Source organism: Anguilla anguilla, chromosome 1 (assembly GCF_013347855.1).
Source record: "Anguilla anguilla isolate fAngAng1 chromosome 1, fAngAng1.pri, whole genome shotgun sequence".
NCBI lineage: Eukaryota > Metazoa > Chordata > Actinopteri > Anguilliformes > Anguillidae > Anguilla > Anguilla anguilla.
This window is the reverse complement of record NC_049201.1, coordinates 40,626,322-40,653,986: the sequence shown is the minus strand read 5'-3', so window position 1 is coordinate 40,653,986 and position 27,665 is coordinate 40,626,322. Positions and strand designations below refer to the sequence as shown.

General features: G+C 39.8%; 1 protein-coding gene across 5 annotated transcripts in view; it reads right to left on the bottom strand.

Moving 5' to 3' along the window:
- Positions 1–27,665, bottom strand: part of eml1 (EMAP like 1) — a 94,373-nt gene that overhangs the window by 30,542 nt on the left and 36,166 nt on the right. For 4 of the 5 annotated variants that reach the window (XM_035429016.1, XM_035428988.1, XM_035428998.1 and 1 more), the window contains exons 2-5: positions 21,980–22,162; positions 17,433–17,562; positions 2,741–2,875; positions 2,208–2,236 (exon numbers count right to left, since the gene is read on the bottom strand). In XM_035429016.1, coding sequence (XP_035284907.1) covers positions 2,208–2,236; positions 2,741–2,875; positions 17,433–17,562; positions 21,980–22,162 — 477 coding nt within the window. Of the gene's footprint in view, positions 1–2,207; positions 2,237–2,740; positions 2,876–17,432; positions 17,563–21,979; positions 22,163–27,356; positions 27,377–27,665 lie in introns of those variants that run through there. The other variant, XM_035429026.1, reaches the window with a different exon arrangement.

Below are 27,665 nucleotides of genomic sequence, written 5' to 3'. Positions count from 1 at the left end.
TATAGCTTACATTTTATAATGGTATATAGCTTCCTCCAAAAAGCTATATGTATGCTAAATGCATAGTTAGCTAACTGCTATAAAAGCAAGATGAAAAATGGCTAATGCTAGCTGGCTACCTTTGTCATGGACAAAACTTGTATCCCTTATCCAATTTTGTCTGTTTGCTTTTTGAATGTTTTTCCACCACTGATATAGCATCTAAATGATGAATATTCGGTAGGTATAAGAGGCATTTGCTAACAAGCAGTGTTTCACACACCACCTCTATAACATTGGTTGCCATCACTATTGCCACTGGCAGGAATCCGGTTTACACGTACATTGTGCTACTTGAGTTTTCAATATGACCGTGAGAAATTGACCTAGTTACAAAGAATAGTGACAGCTAGCCACTCAGAATCATCCACAGGAGCGCTGTGATTTCTTCTGTGGAAGATGCACAGGAAAATCCAATGCAGCAGCTCATCAAACTTAAATGTGGGATCTGGAAAAATGTGCATTCCTCCATCTAAATTGCCCATTGGCTGGATGCCAGTGGTGTGATACATTTTTTTTGGCTGGACCGCAACAGCGGGGCCAGCCCTACAAACACAAATGTCTGTGACTGAGTGACTGAGTGACTGAGTGATGAAGATACACCATTGGTCGGCTGGATCACGTGTGTTAGGTCCAGCCATATACCATGTTTTAACCTGGTCTTGTTACTTTACACAAACACATGGTGGAATACCATGCATTGCTGTGGTTGGTGTAGTTAAAAATAATCTGTATTTATAAGGGAAACGCCTTTTAAAAGAAAACAACAAAAATATCTGGTAGAAACTGACTAAAATAAGCAAGCATCCAAAGAGGTCATTATTAGGTAACCAAACTGCAGCTTTCTAACCACAAGTATTTCATTTTATTTAGGATGGTCCCTCAGTTTCATTCATAATAGCGTCAAAATAATATTAAAATCTACAGCAGTTGTCGATTGCCTTTTAACGTATTAAAATATGAAGTAGATAAAATAAACCTGAAAATAAAATGTACAGATAAGTTTTGTTCTATGCAATATTTAAAACAATTAAATGTATGCTCAGCCTACCCATTGAATGGGCAGCCTTACGTTGTTCACCTGCCACAGTGGATCAGAGTGCATGTGGACACAGGTGGATACTTTGTCCAGGTAGCGAACAGTCAAAATCCTGTCCACATACATACAGTTCATTGAGATGATACTATGCAGCAAACATTTGGAAATGCATATTGGCTGAGTACGTATTGGTATTAGATGTTTTAGTTAACACATCCTTTACATGTAGGTGACACGTTCGAGGCCCATGATTCTGATTGATTAGTGCTCCATATTGTTCATCTGTTGCGAGAACCAATGGGTGAATTGTTTCCCGAATGTAATTTTGGTCATAATTTTGTCTAGAATGAAACATGTATTACATACACATATTTAAAATAATGATGTCTGCAAATCTTTAGCCTGCCAGAACCTTGTCATACACATAACTAAGACTAAGACACACTTAATGTGAAAAGGCTGCATTATTTATGTCCTGTGTGTACATCACGGTTATGCTAACTATGACATTCACATAGGTAAAGTTAAACAGTTTAATATTATATTATTGTTAAGCAAGGAAGGAATATCCAGATGTGGGCTTAAATGCTTCAAAACAAATGTAATTGTGACCGTTTTGACCTACAACAATCTCCATCAAGTATACCTATACTTGACTAAAACAGCTGAAAGGTCTAAACACTCATGCAGCGGTACTATTAACTTTGTTTTGGGAGCATGGAAATCACAGTGTGGGTACTACCTTTTCCTCGTCAATGCTACATAATACTGCTAGCACCTGTGAACTTTGTCAGATGTGCACGCACTACCTGTCTTTTAAAATATTATATTATAAAATAAAAAATCTTATTGATGCACATACGTGGTTCTGTACAAAAACTTGGAGAGCAGTTGCAAGGGAAGGCGATAACCCTGAAATGGTAACAAATTTACCTGTGATCTGTTAGATTTCCTGAAACATAATAATTAGCAATATAAAAGTGAAAATGTTTGCATATTGCTGTTATGGAACAAGCTTCAGATTATAACAGATGGCTCCAAAAGCATACGAAATGAGAGGAGAGCTAATGTTCTGGCTTCAGCAGTGAAACCACTGACCCTGAGATTCAGTGAATAAAGTCACTCTTACCTGCACTGAAAACTGGCTCCTTCGGTTTACTGTGGGAAAAGAAATGAAATGACAGTGAGTGACTGTGAATGTTACCACTTTCAAGCTGTTTCATCATTCCCTCCACAACTGAAGGGTTTTCTATCTGATAAACCACTGTGCTTCATTTGTGTTTCAAATCACATGCCTTTTATATTTTTATTTACTTTATTTATTTATTTGTTTGTGCAGCTGATCTTAATGAGCCAATTTAAGCTGAGGATATTGCAGGGTTGAGCAGCTCTCCCCTGAAGGGGGTTTGAACATCTGACTATGGCAGTGGAGTATAATGGGAAAGGAGTTGGTCTTGTAACCTAAAACTCACAGGTTTGATTCCCTGGTAGGACATTGCTGTTGTATCCTTTGTATCCTGTATATATCCAGCAGTATAAATGCTAAATGTAATGATTACATTCCCATAAGAACACTCATTCCCACAGAGGGCTATACAGTGTACAGTCAATGACATGCCTTTGCTGTAGAATGCAGGGTATAAAGTGGGGTGCAGAGTGTACCTCTCACTGGTCCTCTTGGCACTGGAGTTGCTCCCTGTGGAGCCAGAGCGGGTGCGGTTGCTCTTAAACTCTCCAGCACTCTCTTTGCGTGCCAAAAGGCCCATTCGCTCTGAGGAGCTGGTTCTCTTCACAGAGCTGGAGGAGAGGAGGGGAGCCTTTTAGAAAGAGGGAGTAAAGCCCCTAGAGCACAACCCCATTCCTGCGCGCGCGCACACACACACATACATACATGCACAAAATATGAGGCTGAATATATAATTATGAATAATAAATGTTTCTCTTTCTCATTTAGCATATAGCCAAGGTTAGATTATTCACACAAGTATCCACTAGCCCCTATGGCTCATATTCCCTTTTTGACCTGATTAGACAGTGCTTGTTTCATCTAGGAAATATGTCATTTTTTGCTAGTTTCCTCTGTGCTGTTGTTTATACACTCCCACATGACAAATGGAACCTCTCTGTAACAGTGCTATTATATACAAAAGACTAACCACTTTGTAACAGTGCTATTATATACAAAGGACTAACCACTCTGGAACAGTGCTGTTATATACACAGGACTAACCTCTTGGTAACAGTGATATTATATGCACAGGACTAACCTCTCTGTAACAGTGCTATTATATACAAAGAATTAACCACTGCATTCAAGTTCAACACAGCACAGTATATTTGCAATATAACTGAGACAGGAAACTGCACACAGTGACAGAATTCATTAGAAAATAAACATTTGCCTCTGCAAGGGGAAATGGATACACAAAGATAACACACATGGTCTAATTGCACATAATATCCTCACTGGCAAGGTCAATAAAAATCAACTGTCAACTTAAACCACAGTCTTTAAAACAAACAGGAAATAGGACCTACTTTACATTCAAGAAAAGTTTTTTTTTTTTTTTTTTTCATGGCTGCATTTTAAAACCAAATTTAAACCACTGTATGTTCTTACTGTTTTGTATGAAGCAGGAATTCTGGACTGAGAAGGCAACCAGATGCAGTCATTGCATCAAAGGGATACGCTTCATTTTTGAGCTTCTCACTCATATGTGAAATATTTCTTCACCACTTCCAAGGATGGAACCAATGGTCACCTCAGGACAATAGGCTACTTGCAGTAATTAGGTCACAAAAAGTCTTGAACAACATACTTGCAACATGCCCACTCATAATTCCATGACAAATTAGTCATTCTTGCTTTATTGCAAAAGAAAAGCCACAGCAACTTGTCTAAAATGTGTAATTTATGGAAATCTCGACAGATACTGCAATCCAGCCAGAATGTACATTGGCACCTAGACTTTACAAAGTCTTTAGTATGTCTTTACTCACTCAATTTACAGTCCCTTCTTGGTAAAAAAAAAAAAAACCCCACACCACTTGTGTTATATTACATTACAATCATTTGGCAGACACTCTTAACCAGAGCAACTTAGAGTTGTGATTGATTTAGGGTTGATGTGACTAGAAGTCATGTGATTCTAAAGAGAATTTATTAATTTACCGGAAGCTATCAGCTGCTCGTATCCCAAGAAACCTACAATGCAATCATCAGGGACTGAAGTGCAGAAATTCCCTACAGGGTAAAATGTCCAGTGTTAATTCAACCCTAACAGTGTTAATTAAACTCTTAACAGATAACATTTGGTCCCACATTCCAGAGTGGGACCAAATGTTATCTGTTAAGAGTTTAATTAATACTGGACATTTTACTGTGTAAAATGGGGAAAATATTGTCCCAAGAGAGATAGCAAGTACAAGGAGAAAACAGGGAGTGCAGTTGTTTTGCAGTGCACTACAGCAATTACATTCGCAAACGACTTTGCTTTCTCCAACACTGGTCAAAAGACCTTGCTAGTTAGAAATCCATAACAGGAGACATGCTGTTATTATAGATTGTGTTGATATACAGTATGTTCAAGCAGAAATCACTATCTCGATAAAACACCAGCTTGCTTAGATAATTGAATAACAAGCATGCGCAAGCACTAAGGGTACCAAGATAGATAGCTAGACTGATGCAGACAGACAAGAGGAAGTGCAATTCAGGTGGGTGAGCACTAATTTCACATACACACAAGGGCGTGACATAAAAAGATAATCCACCTCAACAAATCAAATCAACCATCAGGAATCTGCTGGCAGCAATCAGACTGCAGGAAACCTAATATAGTTAATGAAGCTGTGCAGAGCTCTATCAGAGATTGAGGCTAATGTGTAACAAGATATGGACAATCTTACCAACTAAAAACCCTCACATCTTGACATTATAGCCAAATATGCACAATCCGCACTGGCAGGTCTGGGTTCCATATCAGATCATGGGGCGCGTTCCACACACTGGGACAGTATCTTAAAAGGATGGGCCACATAGAGGCCCCTTACTGTGACTTATTGCCTGTTCTCAATTGAATCAGACCTGGAATCTAATGTGTGAGAGCTGAAAATGTGAACGTGCTGCCCTTTTGAGCGGCCAGACAAAGAAACAGCCCGATCAGCAGCAGAGGGGGAACTGGGCTCTGCCTCCATCCTGGATCCTGAGCTGGGAGAGCTCAAGTCCATTCAACCCTGTCATTGGCCCGTGATTTATCCACCCGAAACAGGGCGTGGGACTGTGTGCGTTTGAGAGGCTCTTTGTTTATAAAGGTGTCCCAGCCACTCTGTTGTCATGGCTGAATTAATGAAGCCTTGGTGCTCTTAAACTTGCTGGCCTGTGCTGGCCTTTTCAGGTAGAGCAGCCAAGTCTGGACCTGCCCCTCGGCCCAGAAAGTGCCAAAGAATTCCAGAATTCAAGGACCAATTACAGTTCCAGATGACTGTATAAGATGTTTGTTCATAATGGTATTTCGAGCTGCAGCATCTAGCAGTACACACAACACTGGGGCTAAAATAATGGAATTATGGAATTTGATCATTCCCTGCCACAATGAGGTTTTAATACTTATTTTTGTACTGTTTTTCTGTGACATCAGGGAGGGAATATCTGCATAACATTAAATATGTGTGCCATCAATGTGGTTGCTATGATGACTTGTAATACTGAGTAGTATTTCAATGAAATATGACTGCACTAATTAGTCATTGCAATACAGTACGATAGTAATGCTATCTATCTAAAGATATTTTTTAAATGAATTCTCCATTGCATGTCTACATTACTTGGATATGGATTTTGAGATTTCAGTGTACAGCATGACCGTGGCTTTGTCCTAGTCTGGATTGAGAGGCAGCTGAAGTTGAGTTCATTTAACAATAAGATAGACTAGAAAGAAACCCCCAGAGTAGCAGCCCTTGGAATCCAATTTGCATGCATTAAATTCAGGACTTATGGAGAGCGTAACAGTTCACAAAGAGAAACCCCTGCTTATTTTTTCAGCTACCCCAGCAACTCTCCTTTTTTAAAGGACAGCTTCAGCATTATACAGTTTGTATTTTCAGAACAATTCACAAATTGAAAATCACAAATATAAATGTGGTGTCTGTCGCCCAACACCCTTCCATCCTAGCACACCACCCCCTCCCCCCACCTTTCTGTACCTCCTTCCACCACTGCCCAGGGGGTGGGGGGAGGCATAGTGGTGATGTTTGATGTTATACATCACAAGCACAAGACTACCATAAAATATATTCATGGTAAGACATGCTCAAATTTGACAGAAAATCTGTGTAATGCTCTCTAAATCTGCAACAGTAACTACTGATAAATCACAAACTTAATGTAGTACAATTATTATATATTACTTGGTAATTCATTAATTTAATTAGTGCAAATGAATAATATACATAGATGAGTAAAGTATTTTATTTTGGAATAAAACATAATACATAAAACATGTATGTTTCCTTATCCTGTGGATAAAAAAGAGAGCTGCTATGTTGTGAATCATGTGAAACCTAACACAATAATTTGTTACAATGTAAAACACACTCTTGTAAGTTTATTTGGATATAAAGCATCTGCCAAATGACTAAATTGGTAATTGTACTTGTAATTTAATAAGATTGTTGTTTATTATTTGCTGTTCATCATTAGTGAAGCATACAGTGAGCACCATAATTTATTGGACAGTGACACATTTTTTGTTATTTTGGTTCTGTACTCTAGCACTTTGAGTTTGAAAGGATACAATGACAATGAGGTTGAAGTGCAGACTGTCAGCTTTAATTTGAGGGTCAAAAACCCCGTTCGTTGCTCTAGCAGTATGTTTCGGGTCACTGTCTTGTTGCATGATGAAGTGCCGTCCAATGAGTTTAGAGGCATTTGGTTTTATCAGAGCAGATAAAATATTTCTGTAGACTTCAGAATTAATTGTTCTACTTCTGTCTGCAGTCACACATCATCGATGAAGACAAGTGAGCCCATTCCACTGGCAGCCATACAGACCAAAGCCATAACACCCCCTCCACTATGTTTCACGGATGAGTAAAATCCTTCCTACGTTACATTGTTATGAAATGTTCGGTTTCCATTCCGTTTAAAATTTATACCGCTAGTTCCGCGATAGGGGATGAATAACGTAATTGCGAAAATAACGTTATTTACCTTAGATAAATATTGGATTGTGTGGCCCCCCTCATGGTCGTGTAATCCCCCCCCCCCCCCCCCCCCAGCGGTTGTGGTCCTAAACAACCGCATAGACCGTTTATGCCACGGGCCAGCCCTGTGTGAAGCCAATTCAACAAATACTTGTAGTACCTTAAAATGGGGGGACCATGTACAAAAGGTGCTGTCATTTCTAAACGGTTCATCCGATATGGATCAAAATACCCTCAAATTAAAGCTGACAGTCTGCACTTCAACCTCATTATCATTGTATCCTTTCAAACTCAAAGGCCTAGAGTACAGAACCAAAATAACAAAAAATGTGTCACTGTCCAATGAATTATGGTGCTCACTGTATGTACTGAAATGATGAGAAATATCATTAAAGGCATACTATGCTGGATTTTTTGGTCCTGTGTTTACAATCAAAGAAATTTCCTCTGTCTTTATTACATTACATTACATTACAGGCATTTAGCAGACACTCTTATCCAGAGCGACGTACAACAAGTGCATCAGTTCAAGGTGCAGAGGTGCAGAAAAAACACACTAGAGTGAAGCAAAGACCCTATTTACCCTATTTAAAGCTTTATAACTCCAGACGTGAACACCGCAGAGACTTGAAAAATGGCTTAAATGAAGCAAGACATTTGTACAATTTACAATACTAACGCAGATTAGTTTATATTCATAATTTTGGAAGAAATAAAGTTGGAAGAAATTCTTCCAAAATAAATTTTTAAGTTTGCAATGAAATACTGAGAGATTGCATATATACAGGAGGTTAAACTATACATGTGCTAGGTCAAAAACTTTTTGACCACAAGTTCATAAAATCTAAGGGTGGATATGTAGAAATACTATAGATGTATGAAGCAAAAACTAAGCATTGTACCCAGCATCTCCAAATCTATCCAAAATGTCTAAATTATGCATTGCTGTAAATCACAACATATTCACGTATTTCACTACAAATCAACTGTTTTGACTCAAGAAAATCACTGTTGCATAATGGGAATGTTTCAAATTGGAATTACAAGCTTTCAGTCAGTACAGTGGTCTAAAATAGCTAGGTGTCCAGAAACATATCCAAAATCTCTCCCAAAATTGAATAAAATGCTTTTTGTCCATTATAAAGCATACAAATGAGCCCCTTATGAGGGTTTAAGATGAAACATTGCTATCAGATTTAAAAAATAATGCAAAAATATTGTCACACAATGCGGTACAGTACCTAAATGTGTAATAATTAACTCGTGTGTATTTCTATACTCTGTACTCTCGTATGTTTTCTTGTATGGGGATGAGACAACATGAAAACAATTTTCAACCGTCCACCACGTTTTGGCAATGTTCCAACTCTGACGTCATCACTGTTGCATGCTTCACAAAAACTATTACACTTCCATCTTACGCTTATATTACAGTGTGAAATATTCACATTATATAACACCACTAACCTATTTAAAGATACTCAATTTCAAAAATAACGTATATAACCGAAATATTTTGAGCGGTAATACTTACATAGCAAGGATGAAATCTCCTCTATGTTCAGTAGATGGAGACAGAGACAGTATCAATGATACTATTCTATTCGCTTCTGTTTTGCTCCAGAAAACAATGTCAGCTAGGTCTATCAGCAAACATATGGCTTAGCTATGTTCAGAAGTCCTCAATAATAATAGTATTTTCCAAGAAATTACGAAATATCCTTGAACACGTTTCGTTAGGTGCAGCGTATTTGTCTGCTAGCAGAGTGAATGCGTAAGTGAATGCGATGCTAAGAATATTTTCTGTTACGCTGACCTATAAAACGCTATTCCAAAAGCAGAATTAGACATGTTATACATCGTTAGAAAGCTTATACTCTCGCCTACTGAATAAATGAATTATCAATCAAGCCAGACTGTACTACAAAGGGCGACGACGCCGTAAACAACAGGTGTGGTATTACGCACAGATATTTTGGAAGATACCCAGGCGTCACAGATGCGCGTATAATTATTTCCCAAACGGATTGTCCAAGACAATATATGACCACGCAGTCTCAAAAGGGACATCTCTACACGTAAAACCAACAGTAAGGATTTATATTTATTCAATATTTAGTCCCAGATATTGACTGTAGAATTACATGGTATCATTTTTAAAAACTTTTTCTCGTTTATTTCGTTATTCAGTGAGCAGCGTTTTCACTGCTGTATAGGCATATCTTAGGGCTATTGTCGGGTTTATCTTGTTGCTATGACGGAATACGATTTTTTAGTGGTGAAAGAATATTTTTATGAATGCCAAGATAGACAATATTGTCCATTATGTCAAGGGTGGGGGGTGTTTTTTAGATGAGACTGCGGGGAGGGGGTGCGTGTTAAATGAACGATCGGAGCGACAATGGTGGGGCTGCGAAACTCCGTTTTCGGCATAGTTGTCGTGTATCGTCTACTAATTAAACTGAATCAACGCGTTTCTGTTTTCATCTCACACTTTGGTTGCAGTGGCACCGAATGTTTGAGTTTAGTAATCTAGGCACGCCAGCGTGCCCACCACTAGGGGTTGTGCGCTAAGAGGTTAAAACTGAAAGGGACTACTCCATTTGTTAAACTGCTATTAATTATAGTTGGATGTTGTTTGTTCAGTTGACCATTTGCTTAAACTTATGCCAGGCTGCAGTCTGAAGTCCTTGACCTGCTCTCCCAATAACACTACCTTCCTAATAGTCCAACACATTGTTTACTGTGTCATGGTCCGGTGGTCCGGTGTTCCTGTCTGCGTTTTCCCTGTTGGGCCGCCAGATGGCGGCACTTCTGTTTTGTGTCCTGTTCCCCCCTGTTAATTGTATTATTGTTTGTCTCGTTATTCCATCATTGTTCCCACCTGTGTCTTGTTATCCCCTCCTTCTGGTTTGATTGTTTTTTGAGTTCACCTGTGTCTTGTTACCCCCTGTCTATTTAAGTTCTTTGTCCCCTTGACTCGGGTGCTGGTTCCTTGTGTTTGTTCCCAACTTGTGTTTGTGTCAGACCGTATGTACCTGCCTGTGTTTTTGACCTGTTTGTGTTTGTTTGCCCTTGTACTCTGCCTGTCTGTGTTCTGCCCTGCCTGTGTTTTTGAGTTCCTGTTGTTCTCTGTTTCATTAGATTTTTTTTGAGTTTGTGTTTTTGCCCATCGTGGCCTTGTCTGTTCCCTGCTTGTTTGCCTGTCATAAGTAAAGTCTTTGTTAATTTTCCCTTTTTGAGTTTGTGTTTTTTTTCCCTCTGCGTTTGGGTCCTCCCTACCCGTTTCGTGACATTACTGTAAAATATCCTGACCTGATGGTGCAGCATTTGCACATGTACATGCATCTCTGGGTGATAGGGCAACCACAAAAATACTCTGGCACAGGGGCCCGCCATGACTAGCTTGTGCCTCTGCAGTTTATCTGTGTTTTAACTCACTCTCATCTTGCGGTAGCCAATAAAATGAATTCCTTCCTTCACCGACATTAAACCTTTGCAACTGGCCACACTACAGCAAAGCGCCATTTTCTTTCCAGTAGAACTTATTCATGAAAGTGAACTGAACAGCATAAACCTAGATTTTATTTATTTATTGGCTAGCTTGCTAGTCAGAAGAACTGTTTCTAGGCTAACTAGTGATGCCCAGCCCCTCCGTTTGTATTCATTATAAGTGGAAACCTGTGACTGCCATTGTCTGACATCCGCCCTTAGACAGTAAGTGCCCTAGAGCATGGGCAGTAGTTCCAAGCTACACCTCTGCACTCACTACAGGTAGAGAGCTGGATGAGAGCTCATTTTAATAAGGAGGCATTCCCCTTTAACACCATCCTCTGGAAAATGTGATTGCTTTTTGCATAGTGGGTTTTGTTTCTCCACATTAAGTTGAAATTCAATTCTGATTGATTTCTTTTAAAGTGCTAGGAGAGAGGTCTACAGAAAAGGCTGGATAGATGCATCTAGATGTGCATTCTATTTTGGTCTGGTACACTCCCCCATAATGGAGACATCTCGTTGTAGATCTTTCTTTGCCGTTGTTGCTAACGTAAATTCCAAGATATGTGACATTTACTGGGATCCCATACAATTGTCTTCATTAAAATGATATATAAACATGAGTTCACGTTGCTTAATATAAGATGCAACCCTGACCCTTTTCAAAATAAATCAATGGTATGTATTGCTAATGCATCTGAGATTTATTTTTGAGGTTAAGCGCTGTATCATTGGCAAGTTGACTGACAATAATTTGCTGCCCAAAAATGGACAATTCCAGTTTATCAGTGCTCTTGATTGGAATGTAAATATTTCTAAATCAATTAAAAATAAACTAGGACTTGCAGGCAACCTTGTCGTCAGACACCTTTTGAAATCATAAATTAAGTAGAAGTCCCAAATGGGATGTCTGGATGTCTTTATGTCTGTATGCTGCCGATTTAGAAAGGTTTTTGTATTTTGCTTTGACATTATATTTCCTGTGTCCTTTAGCATCCTATGTAGGACTTTTCTTTATATTTTTATTGTTAAATTGAAATTTAAAAATATTATGAAGGCTTGGATATGACTACACCAATGTAGGTTCACGCACTGCAAGCCACTGGTTAAACCGATCATCGTGACAAAAACCTAATCATTAATTTCCAAGATCGATACACTCTAACCAAGGTTGACTGTCTTCTTTTCTCTGTTTTGTCTTGGCATTTGAAAGCATTGTTGGTTATAGGTCAGTAAGTTGTTTCATTGCTCATATCACCACTTATGTCTGTATTTAATGATTTTTTACAGATTAAGATAAATCATTTTAGCTTGGCTAGGCTACTAAAGGAGGTAAATTATTAGTCTGTGTGTACTGCTTTGTCCTTTGGGTTAAAAGTATTTATAAGCAATGCATAAGTTACAGCTCATTTATTGATATCTCTGTAAATATTTACAGTAAGTTTTACAGTTTATGGTGGAATATTGTATCCTATACTTATTTTTCAGTGGTCGTATGGATATAGTTTCTGCACAAATGACTACTGTTAATTATGGGATATTAGACCTCTCATGCTTATTTCATTTTCCTTTCAGTTGTACCCTATTACTGGTGACTACATTAAAGAAAGTTTACGTGGAACACCTTTGTTGGTGTAGTTATTGGGGATGAGTTTATCTGGCTGTCGACAAGGCACATGAGGTGGAGGACAGGACTGTCTGCATAAAACATTTATATGATGGTGATGGAATTATTGCCAAAACCAAACAACTTTAAGCAAATAAAAATATTGGGAAAATCCAGGTTCAGAAAGTAAACATCCTCCCAGGGATTTTGTTCCAATCACCTGAATTTGCTAATTAGCACAGGAGGCAGAAGTAATTAGAACTAAGTGAAATCTGCTGGCTGTTTGTTTCATTTTGCTTTGGATCTGTATAATCCCCTCTTGCAATTTTAGTGAAGAATACTGTTGACAGAGCTAAACAACCACCGTTTATGTATAAGTCCTGCCCTCAGTGTCCATCACTTTAACCAACATATTTTTGGGTCTATGTAATGATTTATGTACCTTTTTTCATTGGATAGATGTGTTTTCCTTTTATATAAAGAAAAACACATCTATTATATTTATCTATTTTTCCTTTTATATCCTCCGGCTCCATGGTTTTTGGATGATCAGTCAAACTGCACCTTGGGTCTGCTTATCCTCTTTCATAAGATCTTGCTGTGTGTCAAAATGGGAGGAGAGCCACTGCTGAGGGTGTGTCAATCAATATCGCATGGCAAAGAACAGTTTTGGCAGCTCATTGGAATTTTCAGGACATACCAGTCTGCTATTTGTACCATTCACCATGCGCCTGCCCAGATCACGTCTATGGCATATGGTGCAGGCCATCATCTGGCAGTTTGGTCCTTTCAGGGCTGTACCATGCAATGCCATGTTTCACAGTCTATTTAAAAGGCAATCAACGATTTTCTTCGATCCATTTTGACTTTGACATAAATCCCCAAAAGTAGAAAAGATGCATTTATTATTCATAGTCTTTTTTCTTTTTTTAAAATAATTTTAGAAACAGTGGGGACAGTGCCACTCCCCCATGGCCCACTGTCACAGCATGGATTTATCTGCTGAAAACCATTAAGAACCAAAGGACCTTCCACATCCCATAATGATACTGGATGAAAAATTTAACAGTGCTTAAGGCAACAACCATGGAAACTGGCATCACTGGCATCTATTGCTTAAGCTTGAAAAAGGCTCCTCAACTAGAAAGCCTTCAAAAAGATTAAGCATTTTCCAGTGACATGAATATACCTATGGGGTAACACAGTAAATTAAAGACTATGCAATTGTGTTTGTGACAGGAAGGATGCTGGGAGATTGATGACTTCTAAATTTTAAGTACAGAACACACTGATCCCACACGTGTTCCCAGGAGCTACTACCAGCCACTTACTGAAACATACACCCTGAGTGTACTACCACCCTGACTGAAAAACAATGAGGGGGCCCTCCTTATGGTCATCAGTGATGTATGATGAGGGACTTATTGATAACTCATGAGCACCAACAGCCATGTCTTCGTACTAGGATCATATAGAATTAAACCCAAATCTGAAATACTTTGATCAAGCAGACCAAGATGAGGTGGATTGCGTGAGTGAATAACTGTGCAACCACAACTATCGCAAACAACTATAAATGATTGTGTCACAGGACGCACCAGATAAATGCCTTTCATTACCTGTGGGGAATACTGGGTTATTAGTTAAAGGGACGGCATATTCTTTATAAGCAGTCATCAAAGTCTGATTAATTAATTTTACTATGAAATCCATGCTGTGAGCAGCAACCTGGTCAATATTAATCTCATTTACTCAGTGATTAATCACTATGGGTTAATTAATGGAGGCTACAGAGGAAATGTAATCGGGGATTTTCAGGTTCTATAAATTCAGACATCTTATTACTGTGTGATGGGAAATCTAATTGTGCTTATTGCCATGCAAGTGATCATTTCCTCCCTCCCAATTTTCCTCCACCCATTAATTTCCTACACTGGCCTCTGGAGATCTACTTGAGGTGAATGTGACAGATCAGGAAAGGTCAATATTACATAGGATTTAATGTGTATGTCTGCAGTAGTCCTGCAAATATTCCACTTTGCATCAGAAATAAACTCTCCACAATACTGTCTAAATAATTGCCTAAGCCCAGGAGCCTTTCAGTTCGAGGAGCACTGCCTTAATTGCATTGTGCAGTAGGAATGCATGTACAGTGTAGAGGTTAGACAATCAGATTTTTCTTCATCATTGCTCTTATTTACTGTATTCATGAAGGTACTGCCTTATTAATTTTTCCTGTAACATATATGATAATAATCAGGGGCATTTTTACATTAGGGGCATGTGGGGCAGTGCCCCACCAAAGGTGGCACTGTGGTGCAAGATTATCGTAACATCTGAACGTTGTGACATAATGTATTTTATATTTAATACAAAATAGTGATTCAGTGGTGAAATTGGAGTGTATAAATATAATACACTTGACTCACAATCCTTATAGTGCTGTTTTGGAGTAATTTCCTTTGTGTGTATGTGTGTGCTCGCGCTGCGGACTGCGCTCCCTGTCCTATCTCTCTGCTGTGGGGCAGCGGAGCACTCTGCCCCATCGTTGCTAGGAGAACAACGTGAGCGTGATCTGGGTAAGCAGGGAAAACCTCCCACAAATTATGTTGGGCGGAGGGGCAGAAACATGTCTGCCCCTACGAATTCTGCCTAGCAACAGGTGGGCCACCTGAGATGGCTAAGAAATAATAAACGTAACCGTTAATCGGTTGATGTGCGTCTATCGCTAATGCTAGAGCGAGAGCACCTATTAGCGACCACCTTCGTTCGACAGACAAGAAAACGTAAACAGATTTGCAACTATACACGAAATAGGCGAAATATCGGTAACAACCTGTACGTAGTTACGTAGGAAAAAATGTCCTTGTTATCCTCCAGTGGTTATTTTATCAGTACTTTCGCGGCTTTTTTATGTGCCGGCAAATAAGTCAGAGGCAGAGACTGTAAAAAATATTTGCTAAATTTAAGTCAAGTTCCATTCATTTATATGGGGTGGTTGATACACGTCCTCTTAGCAACCAAAAGCTAGTGCTGGACCACCTCTGACAAATAAATGCTAACTCACTTCCATGTTTTAGGACTACAAACTGTGAAGCTCCATAGTGTCAATAAACATAATCATGTGTCAGAATTTTATTCTCAACTCACAAATGTCATGTGCCCACAAAGCAAAAATAGCTTATCGGAATACTCAATTGGCTTGGATGTGTGCATTATTTTTCTATACTGGCTGAGGTAAGACTGGCTTGCGAGAAGGATCCAATGGACCGCGCGGGCTAATGAAACATGGCCGCCAGTAGGTAGCTACTAGCTTCACATCATTTAGCTAGATAAAAACTTAGTATCCTGAGTTGGCTAGCTAGCCAACATTACATCTTACTGCTAGCTGGCTTCAGCGGTGTCCCTAGGCCCTGGCTACTGGGTTATAGCCCTGGGTATCTTTTTCATGCCGAATTATAATTGTGCAATGAATTATGAACATTGAGAACATGAAATATAATGTTACAACAACAAAGACTGCTCAAGAAGCTGAGGCTGTTGGTGTAAATGTTATTAATCCACCCCGCCCCCTTATCTCACTCTTAATTAAATTCAATAATGCTTTATTGGCATGACTGTATATAAACAATATTGCCGAAGCAATCTCTGTCTTTCTCAACCACACACACACAGAGATTAAAACATATGGATGGAGATGTTGGAAAAAGGTAACCTTAACATTACAAGATGTAACGTTAGATAGACAACAAATAAATTGCGCATGTCGATATCTGTTTTCTATGTTTGAGATGATGAAATGAGCTGTGGCCAATCAAGCCATTTCTCGTAGCTAGCTGCCGAGCTAGCTTATCTTGCCACCGCAGCATACTCCAGCAAGATCAATCACCCAAGAAGCAGATGCATTTGTAGCTATGCATGTAAACATCACTTCCCAACATCACTGTTTGGTAGTGTTGTAACAAATTAGAAATCTAAGGTGGACTAATGGTCTGACCGATGTTAGAATTTTAATGTGTATGATGGCTGACTCTATAATTAATGTTTGGTTTTAATGTGTTAGTTAACTTAGCTAGCATATGTAACATTGCCCAACGAGGTTTGCAGCTAGCTAACGTTAGCTGAAGTAAACACTGTTCCTGCCTCAAAATGTAACTTTAATGTTAAATTAGCCATCGCATCTAACCAGAGCCAGCTAGCTTGATGTTGATGATTTAAATAATAATGTTAATAATGATTAAAATATTTATGATGTGTGTATCAGTGGTGGGCGGTGGCTTTTGATGCAAACTGGAAAAAAATGACCCTGAACAAGTGAATTCTGTTTATTTCTAAAAAGAATGTCGTAAAATTCAACAAGGAAAGTATGCATAAAAAGGAAAATAAGGAGAAAACTCAAGGATGTTACTTTATGGTTTGCATTCATGTTTTTGTCAGTGCTTTGTCATAATAGGCTATAACACCTAGAATGCTATGTTATTTACATTATAGAATTTTAACGTGGATGTGAACTTTGGCATTATGTTCTGGGCTAAGCCCCCGGTCTTTGCCAATGTCTAGACATTCCCCTGGCTCACTGGCTGGCTGGCTAACTAGTTTGTGTCTGTTGGTTTACCAAGTGAATTACTATTGAGCTAATATAAACATATATGATATATAATATATAAAGTATTAGTAGATGGACCATATGCGCAAGAAGTAGGCTACGCTTTCCAGGTTGTTTCGTAGAATGAATGGAAGTCAACTGGTTCAAGATTTGGTTGGACAAACAGAAAATGACTCATTCATGAAGACACTATAGGTAAGGAAACTAAAGAGCTTAAGATGTTACCAAAGTGAAATACCCCTTTAAGCTCTATAGTTTGCCTAACTATAATATGCCTTCATAAACAAACAAAACCCATCGACATGAAACTTGATATGACATTTATCATATAGCACATCGGCCTAACGTTACTCTTACTGAGTGATTCCCCCTCAGGTTGTGACTTAGTCTCATATTACAATTTGTCATTTACTCTTCTTGTGTAGTTACTCTCTTGTCCTTACCTCTTGGTTGCTGGTGTTGTGTTGTCCTTCCTGGTGCTGGAAGGGGAGGGCAGTGTCCCACTTTTCTTTGGTAAGACTGTGCCATTGTTGACCGTGGACCTCAGGGGCAAGGTTGGCATCATGGGTCTGGCTGTAGGAGAGAGATACCAAGGAAGCATGAGAATGAAGCCTTTCCAATAGGTCGCTTTAAGTGATCTTGCTTGGATAAGGGTGCACCATTGATGAAGGGTGCACCATTAGGCCTATCTGGGGAGCATGAGGTTTTAATTCAATGTCAATAGAAAGACAACTAAAATGAAAAATACAATTGTTTTGTAAGCTGAGGTTGTTGAAAAAGCACATACTGTACAGTATTCAGTACTACACATAGATCTTATGCTCTTGCACACTCCTACATGTATACTATCTTACTATTATAAGCACAATGTGAGTGTCCATTTGGACAGTCATGCTTGGTATCTACATCTGCTAATATAATATCCAGCATGGTTTCATATGAAATAAGCAGACTTAAATCAATTTCATATTGTATGTTCCAGTGGTGTACGTAAGTGCCACCAGGGTTCTCTGGTTTAACAAGTAGCTGTGCAATCACACCTCAATGTAATTCTGTAAGAATTATAGAGCAGCACCCCTAACTGATTGAACATTAAGCTGGAACCTGATCAATAAGACAGCATCCAGGCTACTTGGTTCAGAGTGACCTGAATGGTGACACACATGAGCAGAAAGAAAGCCTCCACAGCAGCAGCAACTGTTTCCTCTTAGGAAGTTTGGGTCACAAATACAAGACCAGCCGAGAAAGCGAACTTGATTCAGTCAACCCAAGAAGTGGAGCCGCAGAAGCAATACTGTACTGCACATGCCTCTGTTATGAAGGCAAATCATTGGTTCAGCCAATTGAAACTAATGGAAAATAAGATTGGGATGTCCGGTGTACCATCCTGCCAAATTACACCTTGCCGGGGCGGCATGCCCCATACCTATAGGGGACAGAGAGTTTGGCACTTTTCAGCCCTTAGAAACATTCATTTCTGTACCGTCTGACCCGATTTTAAAAGACAGAATTCACAAACAACTTCACACGTCCACTTGAAACAATTTAGGACACATTGGGTAGCATTGCTTTGGAATACAGCATGTTTAATTCGTCTGAGCTAAGATAACCAATAGTGTTGCATGTAACTTGCCGCAATTTTGATATCAATACTTTTAATGGCCTAGATTTGAATGAATGACTTATAAACAGTGCTTTGTATGTGTGAGTAACTTGACATTTTTTTATGTTGAAAACATGTTTTTCATCGCATAAAATAAAACTTCTCCAATGGCATTTTGATATACAATATTCCTTTGTGAAATTTGTCCCTCAGAGGTCACTGTGAAAATCTGTTTAATTTGTTAGACAAGTTTTTGCATTTCTTTGTTGCTGTATACATTGCATTGAGTATCATATATAGAAATAGCTACAGCCAAGATCTGCCTGACTGTTATATAAGCAAAGATGACATTGGCCAATGTTGAGACAAGACTGATACACAAATATATTGTGCTGTGAAAGTGCCAGACACAGTGCACCAATCATAGTGTTTCAGAGACAAAGCATTGACTTTCCAAAGGCAAGTTTAGTGAATCAAATGGGAAAGTTTTAACCATTGATAAAGCACTTGTCTTGTACCCACTGAAAATCTGATTGTCTGAGCTGGGCCTGCGACTATACTGTATTTGTTCTTTTAAGCATTGTTCTTATTCCTGTGAAATAATCAAATCAAAATGTGAGTAATTAAATGGCTTCATGCGAATGGCATGCAGGAGGTCGTATGGATGAGTCTTCTCAAACCATCTTACCTTTCCCCTTATAGATCTGATGATAAAAGAAAAACCCAAAATCAAAGAAAGACGCGATCACGACAAAATTGCAGTAACAACCGCTGCTTGCCTTCTCTGTAAGCCTATCAAACCACATTAACCATTTGTAGCATAGTTGACTGCTGACTCAGAGGTAATGTGCATTACCTACTGTTCCCTTTTGAATGGTGTTCCAAGATTTTTATTCAGCACCCACTGTACCACAGCATCTATGGCACCAACTTGTTCCCCATGACATCGGCTTTTCAACAACACCAAACATAATTACACTGTATATGGAAAACCCAAGGTTGCATAATGCTCAGTAGGTTTGGGAGCATTCCACTGAGGCAGCATAATGATTGCAACAGTGCTATTGGGACAATAGCATTGTCTCTTTATCAAACCTTACTGACTCCCTGTCAGCACTGTAAACACATTTTGTTCTCCTTTGGGGGTCTGATAAGGGGCACACTTCTGTCAACCACCCTACATTATACATACTCCGTATTCAGGACGGGTGGTCACATGGCCTAATATACCCAAGCCTCAGTCAATGCAATAATGGATTCACTGCTCTATGTTCCTATAACTACAGAAGAAAACTACACATCCTGCATCACAACATCCCTGGTAATTAGTCCCTCTGTGTTCTTTTAAAATGTAATACATCAAAATGCACTGCCTCTGCACCTGCAGCCTGCTTATTAGCTCACCTGCAAGGAGAAAAAAATATCTTCATTTCCCTTTCCCATGAGAAATGGGTATTAAATATTTATCACTGTGGAATTTGATTTGATTTTCACTGTTTGCTTTGCTAGGTTTCAATCTTGACTGTGTGCACAGCTGTACTGGCAGAAGGGAGGTCCAACTGTGGGGGCACTGAGGAGGTGGTGCGGGGGTACCTGTTGTGTGTTTGATGCTGTTTGGACCCTGTATGTAATGATGGCATGGCCCCTTACACAAAAATACACACACATGTCACTGCAGCCTGGAGATTCATAGCAGCAGCTAAGCTGACAGAGAGGATTAGCAGAAAGAGCAAAAACAAAAACCAGGGCCAGACTTCAGCATCTATGTGCGGTGTGAGGCATCCTTACACCAGCGCTAACACATCAAATGATTTTGAGTGCAAGAAAGAACTGTTATCGCCATGACTTTAGATAATTGAGAGACATTTTTCATTTAATCAAATTACAGGCTTTTATTAGGCTGTAGTACATTAAAGCAGTCTTATTTAAATGATTTGCTAATGACAACTGCTAGACTCCCGTAGGCTAGTGTTGCGTTGATTAATGGGTCATAAATCTAACCCAATGCTGTAGTTACTGTACTGCAATAATATATTTAGTGGTGACATAGAAATGTGTTATATGACAGCAACATATTGAAAAATTTATGAGAGAAAACTATACTTAATTGAATGCATGCTATGCTTGATTGTAGACACACATTTTCAATCTTTATACTTTGTAGGAAAGTCGTAGTGGAACCAACAAATTACAATGCATTGCTATGTTGTCACTGATTACAAAATGCTGATGTAGTTACTATATAGGTCTATACAATTTTAGACATCAAGCCCAGCTCACTTCACGATAGCTGCCTAACAGTAGCAGCAGTCTATTGTGACTCCTTAACATATAGCTTTATGGTTAAATAAGACAATACTTTTAAATATATATAATTTTATATTTAATACACACACCATACATGCTGTATTCATTTCATGAAATATTTCCATATGTGAAAGTTTATGCAGGCATGCATGGGGGAAAGAGAAGCTTGCAGAGCTTATGGTCCAATGATCTTTTGATGCTATAAAGCAGCAGTCAGTCCTTTCAGGTGAACCATAGGCTAGCACTAAGCTTTTTTTCATGAAAGCTAATATCGATAGCTGGTGTAGGGAAATGAGCGGCATAGCTGGACCAAGGAAGCTGGTGGATCAGACAAGCAGCAACATTCTGGATGAGCTGCAAAGACCTAATGGCAGAGACAGGGAGACAAGCAAGTAGGGAGCTACAGTAGTCCAGAAATAGCAATGGCCAACACCTGGACTGTGTAGGTAGTAAGGAAGGGACAGATTCTCTGGATATTGTACAGGAAGAATCTGCATGCCAGAGATACTGTTTTGCTGTTCTGAGTAAGACAGTTTGTGCAGTATCACTGTGAAATTCCTAGCAGCTGAAGAGGTTGACACTGCAGTGCCCTCTGACCATGAGCCCAAGCTAAAAACTTAAGGAGATCACGTCGTCTTTGTCAAGTTGCGTAGTGTTCTGTCTTTCTGAAGTGATCAGAGCAGGTAAGGTTGACTTCCCTCTCTAAAATCTGAATCCCCTCTAAAACAATTTTTTGTTGCTTTTTGTTGACAGTTACCTCCATATAGTTGTAATTTATTCAATTACAGTTGTTTTAGTTGGCCAGTTGATTTTGATTTTTTTTATATGATGATTTTACTATTTTAATTCTTATATAATCACACTTTTCATTCAAATTATAGATGCATATAGGTGCATTTCCTGTCTGTTCTTTCTAAAACATTCCAAGATGCAAATGGAAAAAAAGAAAACAAATTGTTTTTAATGATTATTATTATTTTTCTTATTATTACTGCTAGCACTACTACTAATAGTTATACTAGTAATTATTATTATTATTATTATTATTATTATTATTATGGGAGGTGGGGTAAGGGCTACCTTTGGTTGGTCCCCTCCTGGTGCCCAGTGCCTGCTGCTCCTCTGAGATATTCAGCCTCCGCACCACGTCAGCCAGCGCAGACTTCAGCAGCTGGATCTCGTCCTCCTGCATCTGCACTCGCTGCTCCAGAGACGCAATCCGGTCCACCACCTCCATGCTGCTGGCCGCGGATGCGCTGTCATCTGCCCAGGGAGCAGGGGGAGAGAACGGGGGTCACACACCAGCCCACAGAGAGAGGGGGGTGAGACACAGGGGTTGCACAACTGATCACCATGCCCCCTAGGATCGTGGAATGAAGGCAAGAACAAGGCATCCTGATAAAAGCTGCCACAATGAGAGTCTAAGGCAGATGGACCCAAATGCACCGTAAAAAATGCAGGCAACTCAGACTTTACTGGTAGAAAGCGTCAACAAAACAACAAACAGGAATGGCATGCGACAAACATGAAAATGATAAATTAAAGAGCATACAGGAAAAAAACACATAAGACTTGTGAACTAAAGTACAATACAAGTGACTGGCAAACAGTATTAGAGAAAACACAATGACCAACCAGAGACTGATGATGAAAACGCAACTTAAATACACAGCAAGACAGGTGATAACAATAACCTAATGAACAGACACGTACAAAACAAGATAAATAATAAAATTATGAGGACTAATTAAGGGAAACCACAAGACGGGTGCTTATTAACTGTCGCACCCTCAACCCACTGGTGTGGGTGCAACATTTAATAAGGACAGCCAATCAGAGCGCCATGTGGGATGGACAACAAGCAATGTCTAAACGACAAATCAGAGAGCAGCAGAGCCCAGCTGTGAGGTTCGCTCTCTCAGGTCTCAGAGGAGAATTGCCTGACTGCCTTTTAAACCTTTCAGGTCACAGGTTAGCTGGCTGAACCAGTCAAACCTGCGACAGTTGCCTCAGAGTTCTGTTTTATTCAGCAAAACTAATGAAAAGCAGAATACTGCAAGAACATCACCATGAATAATGCAGCAACAGAATGCTGTGGTTTATGCTTTTGGAGTATCATCTCTGTTACTTTCTATACATAGTGTCACACACCGGTGCAGTGAGCATCACAGAGAAGCACAGTTTCTGCAAGGTTGTGGAACTATGTGAAATGCACTAAAGGGTTAATATTATGTATGCATAAGCTGTCCCAGCATGTGAAAATTCCTGCTGGCCTCATATACAGTAACTCATGGACCAATCAAATGATTATTAACCTCTCTTTATTTGCCCAAATTAATCAATGAAGGTACAGTATCCAACAAGGTGACTGGTCACTAATCCATTAATTCACTCCATGTGCTTTTTTGTTTAATTGCTACATTCCCATCAACCAGTTGGCTATGGATGTATCAGTCAAGGGTACTGACCGTTGCAGGAGCCAGGGGACTTGAGGTCTTCTACATACAATGTGCTTATATTACTTGAAAAACAAATTAATGAAAGTAATATTTTTAAATTTTTACAAAGTGTTGTGAAAGTGTTACATGGAAAGGAAAAAACAAGTAATGTGTTTGGAACATATAGTGTTAAAAATCACTGTTCAATTAAATTTTATTTGTATATCACTTTTTACAGAGAACTGTCACAAAGACGCTTTACAGTGTAGCACAGCAAGAGACAGATCAAAAAGAGCTAACAGTGCAAACACCAGGCCTGAACCCCCAAATAGCAAGTACAAAAGGTAAAAAAAACTCAACTCCAGTGGGAAGAAAACCCTCAAACCGCGGCGAGAAAAAAAACTCCCCAATGGGAAGAAATCTCGAGAGGAACCCGGCTATTGAGGGGGAGCCCATCCTCCACTGGCCAGCCTGGCGTAAAGTAGCAGACAGAAATTAAAATTGTTGTGCTCAAACATCTTGCTCAGAGAGTTGGACAAAGCCAGTTGTACTCATTAATCTGGGACTATTATTGAATGTGTCAATTTCTGTAGTTATAATGAATTCCCCCAAGTATTAAACAAGGGAACTGCTGTAAACAACACTGTTCACAGGCCCATCTGTAGCCATGGGCTCAGAGGTTTCAGCTCAAACAAAGAACCACTGATTTTTAATGTATTTATATATTTGAGTCTGGCTCCTGAGGCAGAACTCACACTGCATGTTCTTTTTTTTGTATTTTATCACAAACCATCTTTGTCTCTTACCCCTCCCTGCTCATTCCCTGTCACAGACACTCCCCTCTTCCTTCTTTCCTTCTCATTCTGTTCACTCCCTTGATTACTGTCTCTTATACACTGTGAGTCTCCTGGAATATTACATGATTTCTCTATAAGGACCTGTGCTCTTCTGGACTGTGATAAATGCTGATGAGCCAGTTATCAAGTCAATCCTTCTGTTTACCATCCCCTTTCTCTTCATTCACAGCTGAAAACCATGTTCTGAAATATGCACCTGCAGTCTTCACGCTTTATCAGGTCCCTCCAGCGTGACCATAGACTGCCCATCCAGCTCCTCCCTTGTCAACTGCTGGGATACACACCTTATCTCACAATCCCCTTCCCCCATCCCGGATGTTCCTCCAATTTGGGTCAGCCCTTCTGTCACCTCTGAGTTACAGCTGAGTGCAGCTGCCCCAGTCCCGAGCTGCTCAGAGGGGAGGAGCTACGAGTGCGCAGAAGGCTTCCAGACTCCATGCGAGAGTGCTGCTCTATTAGCAATCCGCAGCCGTGCTGCCTCATTAATAACAAATATCCTTTGTTTTTCTGCTGCTGCTCGCTGACTCATTCTACCGTATTCTTCCTGATTGGAAGTCAGAGGAGGTGAGCTGGGGACAGAGCGAGGCTTGGGACAATGTCACTATATCTGCAAGCCCACAGTTTTAAATGAATTAATCTATCATCTGCTGTGTTGACAGTACCAGTGTATGAGGTTCTCTTTTCAATATGGACAATATAGCTAGCACAAAATCCAGCAGTCAGACTTTTAGAATTGATTTAAAGATTTTACTGACATCATTTTAAGGTATCAAACCTCTGAATTACTGATTAAACTCTCAAAGCAACTATGAAGGATTTATTTTATGCTTTCTATGACCTGTGTTAAAACAACAGATCTTGATTCTTTTGTTTAGGTCTCTAAATTACTGAGTGTTTTGGCAAAGATATTTGGACTGCTAAGACACTAAACCACATTTTATTAATTAATTTATTTTTTACTTCCCCAAATTATTTAATTTATGTTATTATGTCTAGTCTTTTTTACTGTAGGCCATTTTATGTCATTTTTTTTACAACATCCCTTCATTTTAACACTGTGCTTGAATGTTTAAGTAAGTTTTCCAACATGCAGTTATCAGATGAGCTTTCCCAGAAAAAAAGTGTACATGGTGCTCACAGAATCTGACCTTCACTCCATACACCCAGAGAGCTCAGGGGGCTGGCTGAGTTGTCACAGGACATTGCTGCACATGCTCCAGGCACAAAGCATTTGCACAAAATGTCTCTCGGACATGCTCTCTCAGCATGTTCTTGTTCTACAATTGGGAATTGTGTGCAGACTGGCCTTGGTGAACAGAATGGAACTGTCTGGGATCCGTATGTCCTTCCACTAAGGAGGTATAAAGACGAGCTGGCTTCCCTCTCCCTCTCTTCCTCTCTCCCCAGTGAATTATCATGGTCAGAGATCACAGGGGTCATGTTTGGTGAGAACTTTAACCAAGGGCATGTTGAAATGGAATGTGGAGAATTAAAAGGTTGTGGCTCAATTCTTGTTCTCCTGGGGAGAATCAGACAGCAATGAGTTAAATAGAAAAAAATCTTATTTAATCCTAGCTGTCACAGTGCTGTGGTGCAGCCTGAAAGAGGCTTATTAGCTAATGAAGAAGCAGATTACAGGCATGTTTATAAAAGGGCAGACTGTTTTGTTCAATAGGGCTTAGGGTCTATGAATAGAGGGGAGTAGCTGAAGTTAGGATGGTAAGTTGCTGTCTGACATGCCACAGCACAGGGAAGGTCGTGCATCTCTACCTCAGAACCATACACTTCACACCCTACCCCTGCCATACTACCTTATATTAACCCCTAATAACCCAAACCATAGCCCTAGTCTAATAGCCCTATACAATACTTTTGCCCTAACAACCCTAAACCATACCCTACCCTTATAATCCTAAACCATACTCCTGTCCTAATAACCCTAGACCATACCCCTGCCCTAATAGAACAAACCATAACCCCGCCCTAATAAACCTACACCATACCCCTGCCCTGATAACCTCAAATCATACTCCTGCCCTTATAACCCAAAACCATACTCCTGTCCTAATAACACTACACCATACACCTGCCATAATAGCCCAAACCATAGGCCTGGTTTCTTGTTGCCCTGCATAGCCGTTGGAGAGACCACCCTAACACACCCTCCCACTTTTAGCCACACTCTACCAACATACACAGCGGTATGGGATCAAAGGGAAAATACCATTCTCCAGCACAGTTACTCCCTGCCCACCAACAGGCACACATGAACAGGATTATCCTAGACTGTGAGCCACTCTCAGGTGCTGGTTATCTAACTGCTTGGAGGTTCAGGGACTGGATTCATTTTAGTTGCAGGTGTTCACCATTATTTACACCATAACCAGTACACAGTTAGGCATAACAGCAGTGAAAGAAGGTGGTGGGCGGATCTATGTTATAGCATCCATTCTTGAGGAGAGGGTGGCAGAAGGCATGTGTGTTATTGCATGCATGATGTGAAGGTTGGGTATTGTGATATGACATGACTTCAGGAAGTGATAAACATGACATTGCTTCCTCCTTCTACTGAACATTTATTCCAAGAATTCAGCTCTACCCAGGAAAAGCAGTGTAGAGTAGTGGTGAGATTTAATCTAGTCCCTAAAGAAAAACTAAATACATGACTGGAAACTGAACACTGAAAATACACTAAGTGCCATTGCTTCAAGAAAGAAGGCTTGCTAAGACCAAATAATGGAAGGACAGATTATACAAATGCGCACACAAATCAGTCCTACTGATGCTTTTAATTATGCATGGAATATCAGTTTGACTTGGACAGTATTGCTCACGCTTAAAGACGCTTTTTTGACAGAGAGAGAACGAGCAGAACACTCCACACCAGAAACGTACAACCCAGTCAAAATACTGTACACTGCAGCCACACTAGAAATACAGACAAAACAGTTTCAAGCTTCCATGATTCAGCACAGAAGTTAGAGGAGGCATCCAATAGAATCACACACAAACACACAGGCATGCAGGCACACACACACACTCACACACACACAAACACAAATATATGCACATATTCTCTGCCATCCTTCTACATGCAGGGAGACAAAACAGCCCCAGCTGAAGCTGAGGCAGATAGTGAAGATAGCAGAACGATGACATTACCGACCGCTCCCGCAGAACAGGCCCAGAGCTTATGGAAAAGATGGCTTCAGAGCTGTCGGATGCTAAACACAGCTGGTGCCCTGACACAAGCGCAACACAGCACTTAGTCACCACTTCTTTTACTGATTGGGCTTTTTCAGAAGTGGGACAGTGCCATAACTCATGGAGCTTCAGTACACAATGCATAGTTCTGTTTCCCAAGCTTTGCGTGGTTTTTCCCCTTGAAGCAGGCTATTGTCGCAAACAAGCCAATTGTAGGACAGCAAGAACAGCAGTTTTTGTATCGTCTGATGAATGAGGTGTGATTCA